The sequence below is a fragment of the Macaca thibetana genome, chromosome 12 (genome assembly GCF_024542745.1).
Source record: "Macaca thibetana thibetana isolate TM-01 chromosome 12, ASM2454274v1, whole genome shotgun sequence".
NCBI lineage: Eukaryota > Metazoa > Chordata > Mammalia > Primates > Cercopithecidae > Macaca > Macaca thibetana.
In genome coordinates, this window is record NC_065589.1 from 57,963,901 (window position 1) to 57,978,666 (window position 14,766).

General features: G+C 37.7%; 1 protein-coding gene across 1 annotated transcript in view; it reads right to left on the reverse strand.

Annotated features, from left to right (window-relative positions):
• Positions 1-1,105: 1,105 nt before the first annotated feature.
• The window catches only part of ZNF804A (zinc finger protein 804A), a 342,712-nt gene continuing 329,051 nt past the window's right edge, over positions 1,106-14,766 (reverse strand). The window contains exons 3-4 of the mRNA XM_050752223.1: positions 7,185-7,315; positions 1,106-4,813 (exon numbers count right to left, since the gene is read on the reverse strand). Coding sequence (XP_050608180.1) covers positions 1,567-4,813; positions 7,185-7,315 — 3,378 coding nt within the window. The 3' untranslated portion in view covers positions 1,106-1,566. The remainder of the gene's footprint in view (positions 4,814-7,184; positions 7,316-14,766) is intronic.

Sequence of the window (14,766 nt, forward strand, 5' to 3'; positions counted from 1 at the left end):
TATTTCCTGGCTCTCTATTGACTATTATATTCTTAAGTATACGTAAAAGCACTTGAGTGAGCAGTAATGCAGAGGTCATTAAAAATAAAGCAGAGCCTGTAATCCCAGAACTTTGGGAAGCTGAGGCGGGTGGATCACTTGAGGTCAGGAGTTCGAAACCAGCCTGACCAACACGGAGAAATCCCGTCTCTACTGAAAATGCAACAATTAGCCATGCATGGTGGCAGGCACCTGTAATCCCAGCTACTCATGAGGGTGAGGCAGGAGAATTGCTTGAACCCAGGAGGCAGAGGTTGCAGTGCGCCAAGATCGCGCCACTGCACTCCAGCCTGGGCGACAGAACAAGACTCTGTCTCAAAAAAATAAATAAATAAAATAAAGCAGAATCTGGAAGAGTGACGTGGACTTTCTAATTGTTCCTGAGTGATTTGAAAATATAATACAAGCATAACTACTAGAAAGATTTGCAGATAGAAGGGCTATTTATTTACTCTCCATCCCACTTCCAGATTCTCAATTAAGAGTAACATCCTTCTACAGACTGTGTTTGTGCCATTCATCCCAAGATGTTACATAACAGGCAGTGATTTATTAAAGTTAAACCTATTCCTTAATTCATGCCAGCATTTGCATGTATTTCCCACAATAATTAAAAATAAACACAATACATTTCGGAATTTAAACATTATAAGCACTTACATTGGTTATTTACCATGGCTTGTCTATTAGTCCTGTTCTAGAGTTCCAGAAAGCATACTACATACTTTGCATATTTTTGAGTTATTACCCACCCAAATACTAAAATTACTTTAACATGAATTTCCATGGATTACTGTCTAAAGAGGGGGCCAATTGTTTAGAAAATATAGTAAACTTTGAATATGAGTAACATTGGAAAAAACTGAAAAACAAATCAACTCTCTGTTATACTATTTTAAAAGATCGTATCATAGTTGAAGTATTGATAGAGCTGCAAGGATATTTTGATGGGCCTTGGAGATTCAGAGATTCCTGTGTATGAGTAAAATAATATAAATTCAACACCTATTGTTACTATATGTTCCTAAAACAGTGAAAACCAACTGAAAACAGAAGTTTGATTTACTTAAATAGTTAACAAAAATTTATTGCAAGAGATATTTTTCACTGAATTTACAGTTTCAAGGAACATGGTACAAAACATAGTGCCATCAGCTTTGTCTAAACATTAAATAGGTGCAAATACACAAAGATTAAGAAAAACTGAGGGAGCATACTTTACAACATAAATTAGAGTACTATAAATATATTTTATGTACATTATACATACTCTTAAGACATCATTTTAATATACAGCATATATTGTATTGATTTTCAAACTATTCAGTGCTTTAATAATATTATATATCAGAAACTTAGGGATTTATTTGCATCATTACACTTACAGTAAATGATTTCAAACCAGTGAGGCCATATATCGACCAGTTTATTTCCACCAGTTAAATAGCCATGTACCCACATAGATGAACACTTACGCATATAGCAATAGTTTTCACAAGAGTATTGTTTTTCCCATTATGGTGATGACTAGAAGAGAGGTTGCAAAGGGATGACAGTAGGGTGTGGGGAAAGCAGTGAAGGAAAGAGCGCATGGGGTAAAGATGGGAAAGCGAGATGGCTAGGATGAAGAACAGAAGCTGGAATGATTGGCATCTGAGGAGGAGCAACAAAAGTTGGCTGGTTCCCAGGACAAAGCCTCGGTCCTACTGGTCCTACTGAGAGCTGAGGTAATGAGGTTCTGGTGAGAGCTGGGATTTGGGAAAGAAACTGTTGGTGTGGCTGAAGCACTTTAAAGGTTCCTGCAGCTGCGGCTGCAGCGGCAGCTGCAGCAGCTGCAGCGTGCTGCTGCAAGACAGTGTGATGGATAGTGGTTACAGAGGTAGAACATAAGGACTGCTGCAAAGGCAAAGGCTGCAGAGGTGTGCTAGGAGGTGGGAGGGCAGCTGAAGGAAAGGTAAATTTAACCTTGTTGGCCAGCATGTTTGGCTGTAGAATGTGCTGGTAGACCTCACATGGTACGTTTTTGAATTTGTCATGGTTTTCTAGTGGGATCAATAATGCTTGCTCTGGTAAAGCTAATGGAGCCAGGATTTGCTCAGTTGTTACAAAGGTATGACCACTCACATGTGCTTCCTTGAATGGTAATGGTGGTTGTGTGTTAAGGATTCCTGAATTACAACGCAGCCACTCAGTTGGCGTCTCATTCATCCTTCCTTGTGGAAGGGCCTCAGCCAGTTCATAATGGCAAAGATAGGATTTAGGCGGTGACTGTCTAAAGTTCCGTTCAATATTAGGCACCTTAAGAGGAATTTGCTTTTCATTAATATTTATATTTTCACTTCTTTCTTTGTGTTCAAGCAAGGTATTGTCAAGTGCTTCTTTTGTTGGAGCACTAGCTATATAGACAGATGTGGTGGGATCATTAGAAACATCTGACAATTCACCAGAAGTGGTCTCCATTTCTAAATGCTCAGTTTCACCATTGGTTTCAGAAGGAAGGAGATTGCTAGGGTGGAAAGACAGTTTGTTTCTTAATTGGTTTGTTTGTTCTGAGTTCATTTCGATTTTTGCAACTTCCTGTGGTTTCATTTTCTCTTTTTTGTCTTCACTTATTAACCTATCCAGAGGACTTAAGGAAGAATTGTCTTTCATGGGATAATCTGTATTTTCTTTGAGTTCTAAAGTTTCAAATCCGGGATGGAATCTGCCTCTTTTTCGCCTCCGTTTCTTTTTAGGTTTACAGGGAGCAACTGAAGTACTTGGTGGCCTCAAAAATTCTTCTGGTAAATGATTCTGTCGATTCAAACTTTCATCTGAAGAATAAGAATGTGAATGTTGTCTACGTTTTCGATAGAATCTTTCTGATTCATTCATGACAGAATTGTAACCTCTTTTAACAGCCTGATTCTGACTCACGCATTTCATATCATGTTGAAGAACTAAGCTTCTGTGATCCTGACTACAACTTGACATTTTGGTTTTCCAACAACAGTAAGTTCTAGAATATGTTAAATTATGTTTCCCAGAATGTATCATTCTTGGATTTGATTGTCCATTGAAAAGTATTGTGTTCTTTTTACACTGGTTTTTAGAACCGATAGTATCATAAGTGTTGTATTCGGTATTCCATGTTTTACACATTTCTTCATTGTCACTTAAGGATATGGATTCTGATTTGGGCCTTTTATCAAGTAGCTGATGTGAGTCTAATAATTGCTCTGCAGCTAAATACTGCTTTTCTGAAATTGGTTCCAGTAGATATTTCCCAGCATTCTCAGTGTAACTACTCTCTGCTTCCATTTTGCAGCGAGTTTCTGATTCTTTGGTTTTCTCCATATGATGATGCTGGCATAACTTTTTTCTTTTTTTCTTTCTTCTACTTTTATGGAACCAGTATTCATGAGTCTCTTTCAACCTTATTTTGTTGTATTTTTCATCTAGAGTGCCCTGTTTTATTTGACTTTTAGTAAAATTATACTTTTCTGTTTCTCTGATCTTACAGGAAATATTTTTATACCTCTGACCCATATTCTCATTTTTTCCAAAATTACAACTACTGGAGAGAATATCATCAGCCGAAAGAGGAGTGACTTGGGTGTGTTTATTTTTGCTACTTCCAATTTCATAATCAGTGAGTCCTTCTGTAGATACATCCTTGCAATCTGAAACTGGTCCCATGCAAATATCTTCTTGCTTCTGCTGAGAACAAAGATCATTTAAAGCTGGCTTATTTTTATCTAGATTATTATTTACTTTAGTAGACTTGAAGTCAAAACATAGAGGATTACAGCTATAGGAAATTGATGGTTTAGTAGTTGTATAAACCAGCATTTCTGATGGCCACTGAAGAACTGTAGATCTGTGTTTGTTAAGGACAGGTACAAATGGCTCACATTGTCTTTTGCAGAAATTTGTTTTCTTATTTATAGTTATACTAACCTCTTCAGTATTTGAAGGGGCCACTGTCTTGGGATCATTTTTATTTTCAGCCTCAGTTGCGGATGCCTCGTTATGCTTAACATTTTCCTCTGTGGTAGCTTGCACAGATATGCAATCATTAGACATGTCAAGAACTGTGGATTTATTTCCTAACAACTCAGAACTGTTACCACTCACAGGTATGTCTTCATTAATAACAACACCCTCCAGTGGTATTTGATCTGCTAATGGGACTGAATTTTGACAATTATCTGCATCAGAAGATAACTGAAGTTGAAGTTTGCAAAATGAAGGTAATAATAATGTATCTTTTTCACTAGAGACTTCTTTTATCTCTTGAGTTTGAACAGTTTCTTTGTCTGTGCACATTGCCTCTGGTGGGTGAAAAGAGTTAGTTTTCTCTTCAGAACTCAAAAGTACATCTGTTGGTGACGATAGTTGAAGATGACAAGCACTGGGGACAAATCTACTTTTTCTGCTAAATCCTTTTCCCACTGAGGCATCATCACTGTATTCAGAGAACGCTGCAGCGGAGGACTCTAGCTTCATGGACGCTTTCTTTGGAAATGCAAAAGAAAAGCCGATTTTGTGTCTGTGAATCCCCTGGGCTTGATCCCCTACTTGGTTATTTTTTGCTGTATAATTATTTGCACTTTCTGGATCCTCAGCAACAGTGGTAGCATCTTTACTATTCTCTTCACTATGAATCAAAGTATATTTGAAATCATGCTGGTTATTAACTGAATCCACAACAACTCGTTGGGAAATTTCATTTTTACAGTTTTCTCTCACAGTAACAGTTGTTGATTTGAACATGGGGCCACTTCCAGGAGCACTAGAGAAAGAAACAGAAGTGTGTGTTAAATAGCACACTTTTGAGAAAAACATAGTCAAGCACTTACATCTTTAAAAATTCATTAAAATATTTTTTTCAAATTTTTAAATCATTGTAACAGAATTGCCTTCATATGGTGTAAGTACTTTCCATGGTGCCACAGTATCATTTATTTGTTTGTTACTGTTTGGAATAACTTGGAAATATTGTCCTGAAGTTGCTTTTATAGCTGTTAAGACCAATGCTGAGGATATATTCTTAACCAGTGTTATCTGACCAAAATTTTCTACCTTCATGGTCTCTTCAGTGATATTTTAGAGTGTTGTATTGTCTAAGGTAAAATTACTTTTGATTCACAAATACTTAATATCATTGATGTTATATGGCAAATATGATGAAAGTTCTAAACAAAACCCTTAATCATGACATCAGAAAAGCTGGGAATTCAGTTGAACAATTCAATTCACCCAGCATTCACCAAGAGTCTACTATAGCCCGATTCGTATGGGCAAAGGTAACTAAGAGATACTACTAGCTTGATGAGAGCTTTGACTCTTTTGAAATTGTTAGTCTCAATATTTAAAATTATCCTGAAGTTACACATTATATCATAACATGCAGTAAATGCAGGATAAAAGACAATTCCCTTAAAATATAATTTATTTGGAATTACATTACACTGTAGTGAGTTCTGATGAAAAGAACTATACTGACAAACACATAAATATAAGAAAACCCTAAACCTTATCCTTAACATAACAGAACAGAGTATGAAGAAAATTCTTGCTATTCTAAAATGTCAGTGTTTTAGATACTATAAGTGGACAAGAAAATTTTAGTTGGACATTTCCTTTATCTAACCACTAACACAATGTATTGCTTCATTGTTCTATCTGCTAAGTAACAGAACGACTTTCTTTTCCCATCTTTTGAAGCACAAAATTAATTGAAAAACCATGTATGTATGGCTGTGTGTATAATGTAAAACATGTGCTTTATACAGAAGATAATACTTTAGATAAGCAGTGTTGCTTTTTTGTGTTTATCATTATTAGCTCTAGTTCACTTAATATATCATAATTTATATTTGCAAATGCTATTTATAGAGCATTAAGTTACATAGGTTTCATGATTCTCTATAGTTAAAATTTGTATAATTTTTTACGCATTACCATAAAATGTAAACATACCTGATTTGTGAAACTGAACAGCAGTAACGTCTGTTTTGAACAGTTCCAAGTAGGATTCCAAATACGTATACATTTTATTTTGTCTTTTACAAATTTGGCATCTCTAACAATGTTTCGATGTGTCAATGTATCACATAATATTATTCAGCAAAAAGTAGATTTGGAATGAAGTAATTTTTGTATAGACAATAATAAAAGAGAACTTATTTATTGGAGAAACAAAGACTACTTTTAAAAGGTCTTCTTTTTAATAGCTTTGCCCTGGCTTGAATTGTAAAGTCTGAAATACAATACTGTTCACACCTAATAGCTGGTCACAGTTAGAAGCAGGCCAAAGTTTTTTTTTTTTTTTTTTTTTTGAGACGGAGTCTTGCTCTGTCACCCAGGCTGGAGTGCAGTGGCCGGATCTCAGCTCACTGCAAGCTCCGCCTCCCGGGTTCACGCCATTCTCCTGCCTCAGCCTCCCAAGTAGCTGGGACTACAGGCGCCCGCCACCTCGCCCGGCTAGTTTTTTGTATTTTTTAGTAGAGACGGTGTTTCACCGTGTTAGCCAGGATGGTCTCGATCTCCTGACCTCGTGATCCGCCCGTCTCGGCCTCCCAAAGTGCTGGGATTACAGGCTTGAGCCACCGCGCCCGGCCGAAGCAGGTCAAAGTTTAAGAGTTGTGAGCCTCTAACAGCCCAGTTACAGTTTATTCACAGCACACTTAATGTTGGTCTGCTTCTCAAGCAAAATTCTTATCCTTTTTTAGAAAAGGAATCTTAAACATAATTTTAAATAGAAGTTCTCCAAATTTTCATTTTAAAAAGTATCTCTAAAATCTCTTTTTGTCAAAAGGTTCATAAGATACTGCCTTGCTCTCTTCCTCAATCAAATATTTTACCCTAAATCAAGAAATGGGATAGCTTTCAACTAAGATAGCTTAAATAACAACATAAAGTTTATTTTTTTAATCCAAAATTACAGTAATTTTGGCTTTTTATTGAAATGTGCATTAAACAGTTGTTTGCATAAAATTCTAATTCAAATTACTGTTTACAGCCTACAGAAGGCCATGAAAACATGTCTGCCTTATTCTGGGTACAGAAATAAATAGATTTGTGCCCTTTATTTCTGACTCCCCCTATACCCCTTTTTTGGTCATGTTTTAAGAAAACATACGATTTCATTGGATACTCACCATACAGTTTCCTTTCTTAGCTCAGCCAGCTTGTGCAGGCGTTGGAGTGCCTTTTCCTGTTTTCTTTCATCTTTCCTGGATTTAGATGCTACATTTCGAGCAAATTCCCTTTGTTTCAGTTCCTTGAGCCTCTGTTGAAAAATGTTGGAAATGGTTAATTATATTTTGGTCTATAGCAGTAAGTAAAGTTTCATTGTTATTGTTGAAATTTTCCAATGCATCATCTTTGACCTCATTGAAAGGTAAACACAACATTCATGACAATCCACTTCTAACAAAAATATTTTCTTGTACTTTGGCTAGTGAAAAAGCCAAAGCATATTATTACATCATAGTAAAATTTATATCTATGCCTTAGGCAAATTGGAATTGAAAACTTTAATGTCTTCATATTGATTGTTTCCTGCTGTTTCTCCGTGTAATTCAGATGAAGCATTTGTGTCTTATAAATCCCAAATTTCCAAAAAAATTCAACTTGCTTATATATTTGAGTTACATACAATACGTTTTCTTATATTTTGATGTACAGCGTATTAGAAAGTTATCTGGTCCTTTGCGTTTATGTTCGTGTATGTGTGTGTATGTGTGTGTGTTTGTGTGTGTTTAAGTGAAAAGTATATTAGGAAAGCAAATGAATAAAGAATGGCTACTCCATAGGCAGAGCAGCCCTTTTTGTGTGTTCTGAGAGTGCATTATTTATGTTAATCCGTTAAGACAAATGATCTCTCCTGATGTGATTTAAAACAACCCCTTCTCTCAAGCAGCAGGCACATTTCAAGATATTGGAAGAAAATTAGTACTGTTTTTCTAGAAATTCTTACTACATTGGGTATTATCTTTCATCTGTGTTAAAGAAGTTCATTTTCTGGGTTGATGGCAAGAAAAACAGCATGCCAACTCGAACATAATTGCTAAATAGCCATGTGTGTGGCATAATTTTAGAGACATCAAAATTGTCTCGTGTGCCAAATATTTTCACTATGTACTTTCATGATGTGTACAGTTATTAAAAATAATAAAAGTACTATTTTCCCTAATGGTTCATGTTGTTATGCAATTGTAATATGTCAGAATCTTGAGTAGGACTCACTTACACTAGTGATATAATGTGGCTGTGTCCCCACCCAAATCTCATCTTGAATTGTAGCATCCATAATTCCCATGTGTGGTGTGAAGTACCCAGTGGGAGGTAATTGAATCATGGGGGTGGGTCCATACTGTCACTGAGATAGTGAATGAGTCTCATGAGATCTGACGGTTTTATGAAGAGGAGTTTCCTTGCTCATGCTCTCTTGCCTGCCTCCACGTAAGACATGACTTTGCTCCTCCTTTGCCTCCCACCATGATTGTAAGGTCTCCCCAGCCATGTGCAACTGTGAGTCAATTAAACCTCTTTCCTTTATATATTACCCAATCTCCGATGTGTCTTTATTGGCAGCATGAGAACTAACTAATACGGTAAATTGGTGCCGGGTAGTGGGGTGCTACTCTAAAGATACCTGAAAATGTTGAAGTGACTTGGGAACTGGGTAACAGGCAGAAGTTGGAACAGTGTGGAGGGCTCAGAAGACAGGAAGATATGGGAAAGTTTGAAACCTCCTAGAGACTTGTCAAATGGCTTAGACCAAAATTCTGATAGTGATATGGATAATAAAGCCCAGGCTGAGGTGGTCTCAGATGGAGATGAGGAACTTGTTGGATACTGGAATAAAGGTTACTCTTGTTATGCTTTAGCAAAAAGACTGATAACATTTTGCCCCTGCCCTAGAGATTTGTGAAATTTTTTGGAAGAAACTTCTAAGCAGCAAAGCATTCAAGAGGTGATTTAGGGGCTGTTAAAAGCATTCAGTTTTATGTATTCACAAAGTTAGGGTTTGGAATTAGAACTTATGTTTAAAAGGGAGGCAGAACATACAAGTGGAAAATTTGCAGCCTGATGATGCGATAGAAAAGAAAAACCCATTTTCTGAGGAGAAATTCAAGCTGGTTGCAGAAATTTGCATAAGTAACAAGGAGCCAAATGTTAATGGCCAAGATATTGGGGAAAAACATCTCTGGGGCATGTCAGGGTTCTTCACAGCAGTCCGTCCCATCACAGGCCCAGAGCATTGGGAGGAAAAAGTAGTTTTGTGGGTCAGACCCAGAGCCTTGTTGCTTTGTGCAGTCTCAGGCCTTAGTGCCCTGCATCCTAGCCGTGGGTAAAAGGGGCCAATGTACAGCTCAGTTCATTGCTTCAGAGGGTGCAAGTCTGAAGTCTTGGTGGCTTCCACATGGTGTTGAGTCTGTGGGTGCACAGAAGTCAAGAATCAGGGTTTGGGAACCTCTGCCTAGATTTCACAGGATGTATGGAAATGCCTGGATGTCCAGGCAGAGGTGTGCTGCAGGGGCAGAGCCCTCATGGAGAACCTCTGCTAGGGCAGCGCAGAAGGGAAATGTGGGTGGGAGCCCCCACATAGAGTCCCCACTTGGGCACTGCTTAGTGGAGCTGTGAGAAGATGGCCACTGTTCTCCAGACAGCAGAATGGTAGATCCACTGACAGCTTACACCATGTGCCTGGAAAAGCCACAGACACTGAACACCAGCTCGTGAAAGCAGCCGGGAGGAGATCTTTCCTGTGCTGTTCTAGTGATAGTGAATAAGTCTCATGAGATTCAATGGTTTTATAATGGGAAGATCCCCTGCACATGCTCTCTTGCCTGCCACCATGTAAGACATGACTTTGGTCCTCCTTCACTTTCCGCCATGATTGTGAGGACTCCCCAGCCATGTGGAACTGTGAGTCAAACCTCTTTACTTTATAAATTTCCCAGTTTCTGGTATGTATTTATTAGCAGCATGAGAATGAACTAATACCACTAATTACATTTTAACAAACTAATTGGATAAAGTTTTAATAAATACCTTATACATATGCACTTATGTGTACCAGGAGCTTAGAACAATACCTAGTCTATAAAATTTCTGTTTCATAAATAGTTTTAAATTATTGTGTAGTTCATTTAGAATCTCCAAATTATAAATGTTCCATCTATTTTAAAAAGTTCATCACTATGAATAAATAATAGTAGGCTACTGATGATTCTGGATTGTAAATCTGAATTTCCCCAATGTAGCATGAGGTAGCTCAAGTGACATATAACACTGACATAGTTTAAGCTTCAAATGATCTCTAATATTTAAATTGACATGATTTATAGAAAGAGTCTTTGTATGTGTATATATCTATATATTTTTGAATTACACAAAGATATTTCAAGAATGCTCATTTGCACGGACATATTTGTATAGGATAAGACTTTTCAGAGAAGAATTTAGATGAAAGATAAATCATGTCATAAATGTCTCAGTTGTATAGATATTTCCCAGAAAGGAAAACTTTGAAATCATTTCCTTAATATGACTATTAAAATGGCTATAATTTTATAATATGCATTAAATGATTAATTGATATTCATAAAACAGTTGTAGAATTACAGTATAATAGGTCAAGAATATTTTACTCATAAATTTTAGGTATACAGGGTCTTGGTCACTTTTATTTCTTAAAACCTTAAAGTAATATGAAAACTCATTCAATAGATAATTATTGAGCACTAGCAGCAGTCACTCTGATAAATGACCAAGATTTTTTTTTTTTAATTAAAGAAAATATTTTTACTTTCATTGTGTGTTTCTATGAGTGTATATGTGGGCAAGTGTTGTATATTTTACAGAAATAAGGAGTGAACATATACATTAAGAGATAACAGCAATCACTGGTTGGAATATTCTTACAGTGCCATGTATGAAGAGAGAGAAGTGCTCAAGAAAACCCTAAAGACAGCTACTTGGTAAAAGTGATATCTGTGCTGGGTTTTTAGGAATACAAATATTAACTAGAAAAAAGGGTTGGATGTTGAGGATGAGAGTGTATATCAGGAACCATGAACAGCTTTGTACAAACACAGGAATCTAAGTTTTCTAAATTAAGATGTAAAAGAAGTAAAGTACCAGGTGAAATAAAGCAAGAAAGAGTTTTAATACCAGAGCTATTCAGCAAATGATCTTTGATTATTAGTTATAAATAGTTTTATTCTAAGAAGTACAGATAATTTATTTCCTACTGGTTCTTTAGAAAAGCTCCAGTCAACAAACCAAAAAGACAGACTTTACTGTTTTTGATAAAATCTTTAGTATAAAAGTTAATTGTTATTACATACTCACACACACACACACACACATATAATACACATATATAATACATAAAATACATGTAATAATCAATGGTTAAAAATAGTGGGTTTAAATTTCATTGGTAAGATAAAAGTGCAATGCTTCTAATGAAAAACAAACTGTATTTTCCAAAGAAAGCATGCAAAAATGCCAGGACTTTCACTATTTACTGTTTCAAAGCAACCATTGAGGTTTACAAATAATCTGGTTTCATTGACATAATCATTGAATATTGAGGAGTCAGTCAATTATTAAATGCCAATACTATTGTTATTTGTAATATAAGTGACCGATAGACATGGCTGGAAGCAGCTCCAGATTTAGATAACTGTGCCTATTTAAAATGTAAATTTAAAGAGGAGAGGCTAGATGATAGACTAGAAGTCTCCACCAATCATCTTCCCCCACCCCACAAGGATAACAATTTTTCCACACAAAAAAAGGCACCTTCATAAGAACCAAAAATGAAGTGAGCACTCACAGTACCTGGGTTTAACTTCATTTCACTTAAAGAGGCACTGAAAAAGTAAGATAAACAGTCTTGAATAGCCAATGCCTCCCTTCTCCCAACCCCCCAGAAGTGGCCATTCTGCATGGAGAGAAAAATCTGCGCACTTGAGAGAGTGAGAGAGAAACAATTGTGAGACATTATGTTGAAATGAGTGCTTTCTTGTCACAACAGAAAGCAAAACCTAACCGAACTCAGCTGATGCTCACCTATGGAGGTAGTATTTAAACCAGCCCTAGCCAGAGGGGAATGGACTATTACAGCAGTTGGAACTTGAGTTACTGCAAGCCTTGCCACCTTGGGCCAGAGTGCTCTGGGGCTCTCAATAAAGTTCAGCTTTATTTATTTAATCCTTATTTATTCAACTCATGGCAGTCTAGGCTGCAACTCTTAGGCAAGTCCTATTGTTGAACTGGGCTCAGAGCCAGTGGACTGGAGGGGCACATAACAAACTGAAAAACAGCTGGGATGGCTAAGGGAGGGCTGATGCCACTCCTTCCCCACCCCTAACCCCAAGCTGCAGAGCTTGTGGCTCCAAAAAGACCCCTTCATTCTACTTGAAGAGAGAGAGGGGTGGGAAGGGGAGGGGAGGGGAGGGGAGCAGAAGGCAGGGGAGGGGAGGAGACAGAAGAACAAGGAGAACTTTGTCTTTCATCTTAGATACCATCTCACTCACTGCAGGAAAGACTACTAGTCAGAGTTGTGAAACCCTCTTTCCAGGTCCCAGCTCCAGGAAAACATTTCTAAACACATGCTGGGCTAGAAGGAAACTTACTTTCTTGAAGGGAAGGACCTAGTTTTGGCAGAATTGATCACTTGCTAACTGAAGAGCCCTTGGGTCCTGAATAACCAGCAGCAACACCCAGGTAGTACTTTGTGGGCCTCGCGTAAGACTCTGTGACTTCCTGGCTTCCAGTTAAACTCTCAGCACATTCCCAGTTGTGGTGGATATGGGGAGAGACTTCCTCTGCTTGAGAAAAGTAGAGAGAAGGAAAGGGGACTTTGTCTTGCACCTTAGGTACAAGCTCCACCACAGGAAGATAGAGTACAAAATGATCCCTTGGGGTCCTTGAATCCAGGATTTGGATTTTGCATGGCATTTCTGGATCTGCCTTGGGCCAGAGGGGAGCCCACTGCCCTGAAGCTTGAGCCCGAGGCCAGGAAATATTCACCACAAGCTGACTGAAGAACTTCTGACCCTTAAGGAAATATCAGCAGTGCCTGATAGTTCTCCCTACGGGCCTACGGTGGTGGTGGCCATGGGGTGGGGCTCCTCTGCCTCAGGAAATGTGAGGGATAAGTGGGAAGGACCACTTCCACAAATCTTGTGGTTTGAGTGCCAGCTCAGCCACAGTACAACAGAATACCAGGTAGACTTCTAAGGTTTTTGATTCTGGACCCTTGCTTTAAGACATAACCTCCGGACCCAGCTGGGGCTTGAAGGAAATTGATTCCCCAAAGGGAAGGACGTAGGCCACCAGCCATTAGTAAAGCCCCAGGGTTTTGAGTGAATATAGATGGTAGCCAGGTAGTGGCTATAGCAGACTTTTGGTGAGACCCAACGCTGTGCTGGCTTCAGGTCTGAACCAGTGCAATCCAAGTGGTGGTGGCCACAAGGGTGTTTACGTCACTCCACTCCTAGCTCCAGCCAGCTCAGAACTGATAGAGAGACTCCATTTATTTGGGAGAAAGTAAGGGAAAAGAACAGGAGTTTCTGTCTGGTAATCCAGACAATTATTTTGGATCTTGTCCAAGACCTTGGAGGTGGTATCTCTGAATCTGCAAGAGCCACAGAATTACTGGGCTTGGGGTGCCCGCTAATGCAGATACAGCATAGTTCACAACATACAGTCCTTTTGGACCTGGAAAACCCTTCTAAAAGTGTAGGTACAAACAAGCCCAAACTCTGAAGACTACAATAAATACCTAACTCTTCAATAACCAGACAGAGACAGATATTCCTAAGTATGAAGACCATCCAGGAAAACATGATCTCATCAAAGGAACCTAATAAGACATGATGGACCAACCCTGAAGAAACAGGGATATGTGACCCTTCATACAGATAATTCAAAATAGCACTTGTGAGGAAACTCAAAAATATTGAAGATAAGAAAGAAAGAATTCAGAATTCTATGAGATAAACTTAACAAAGAGATTGACATAATTAAAATAAAGCAAGCAGAAATTCTTGAGCTGAAAAATGCAATTGGCAAACTAAAGAATGCATCACAGTTTCTTAAAAACAATTGATCTATCAGAAGAAAAAATTAGTTAGCTTGAAGATAGGCTATTTAAAAATACAAAGTCAGAGGAGACAAAAGAAAAAGGATAAAAAATAATAAATCACACCTACAGGATCCGGAAAATACCCTCAAAGGGGACAATCTAAGAGTTTTTGGCCTCAAATAGGATGTTAAGTAAGACATGGGGATACAAGGTTTATTCAAAGGGATAATAAAAGTGAACTCCCCAAACCTAAAAAAGAAGATATCAATATACAAGTAAAAGAAGGTAATGGAACACCATGAAGATTTAATCTAAAGAAGACTACCTCAAGGCATTTAATAATCAAACTCCCAAAGATCAAGGGGAAAAAAAAAAAATCCTAAAAGCAGCAAGAGAAAAGAAACAAAGAATATAATACAGAGGTCCAACATGTCCAGTAGCAGCCATTTTAATGGAAACTATACAGGCTAGGAGAGAGTGGTATGATGTATTCAAAGTGCTTAAGGAAAAAAGCAAAAACAAAAACAAAAACAAAAACAAAAAACTTTTACCCTAGAATAGTAAACCTGCTTAAAATATCCTTCAAGCAGGAAGGAGAAATAACAACTTTCCCAAAAAAAAGCTGAGGAATT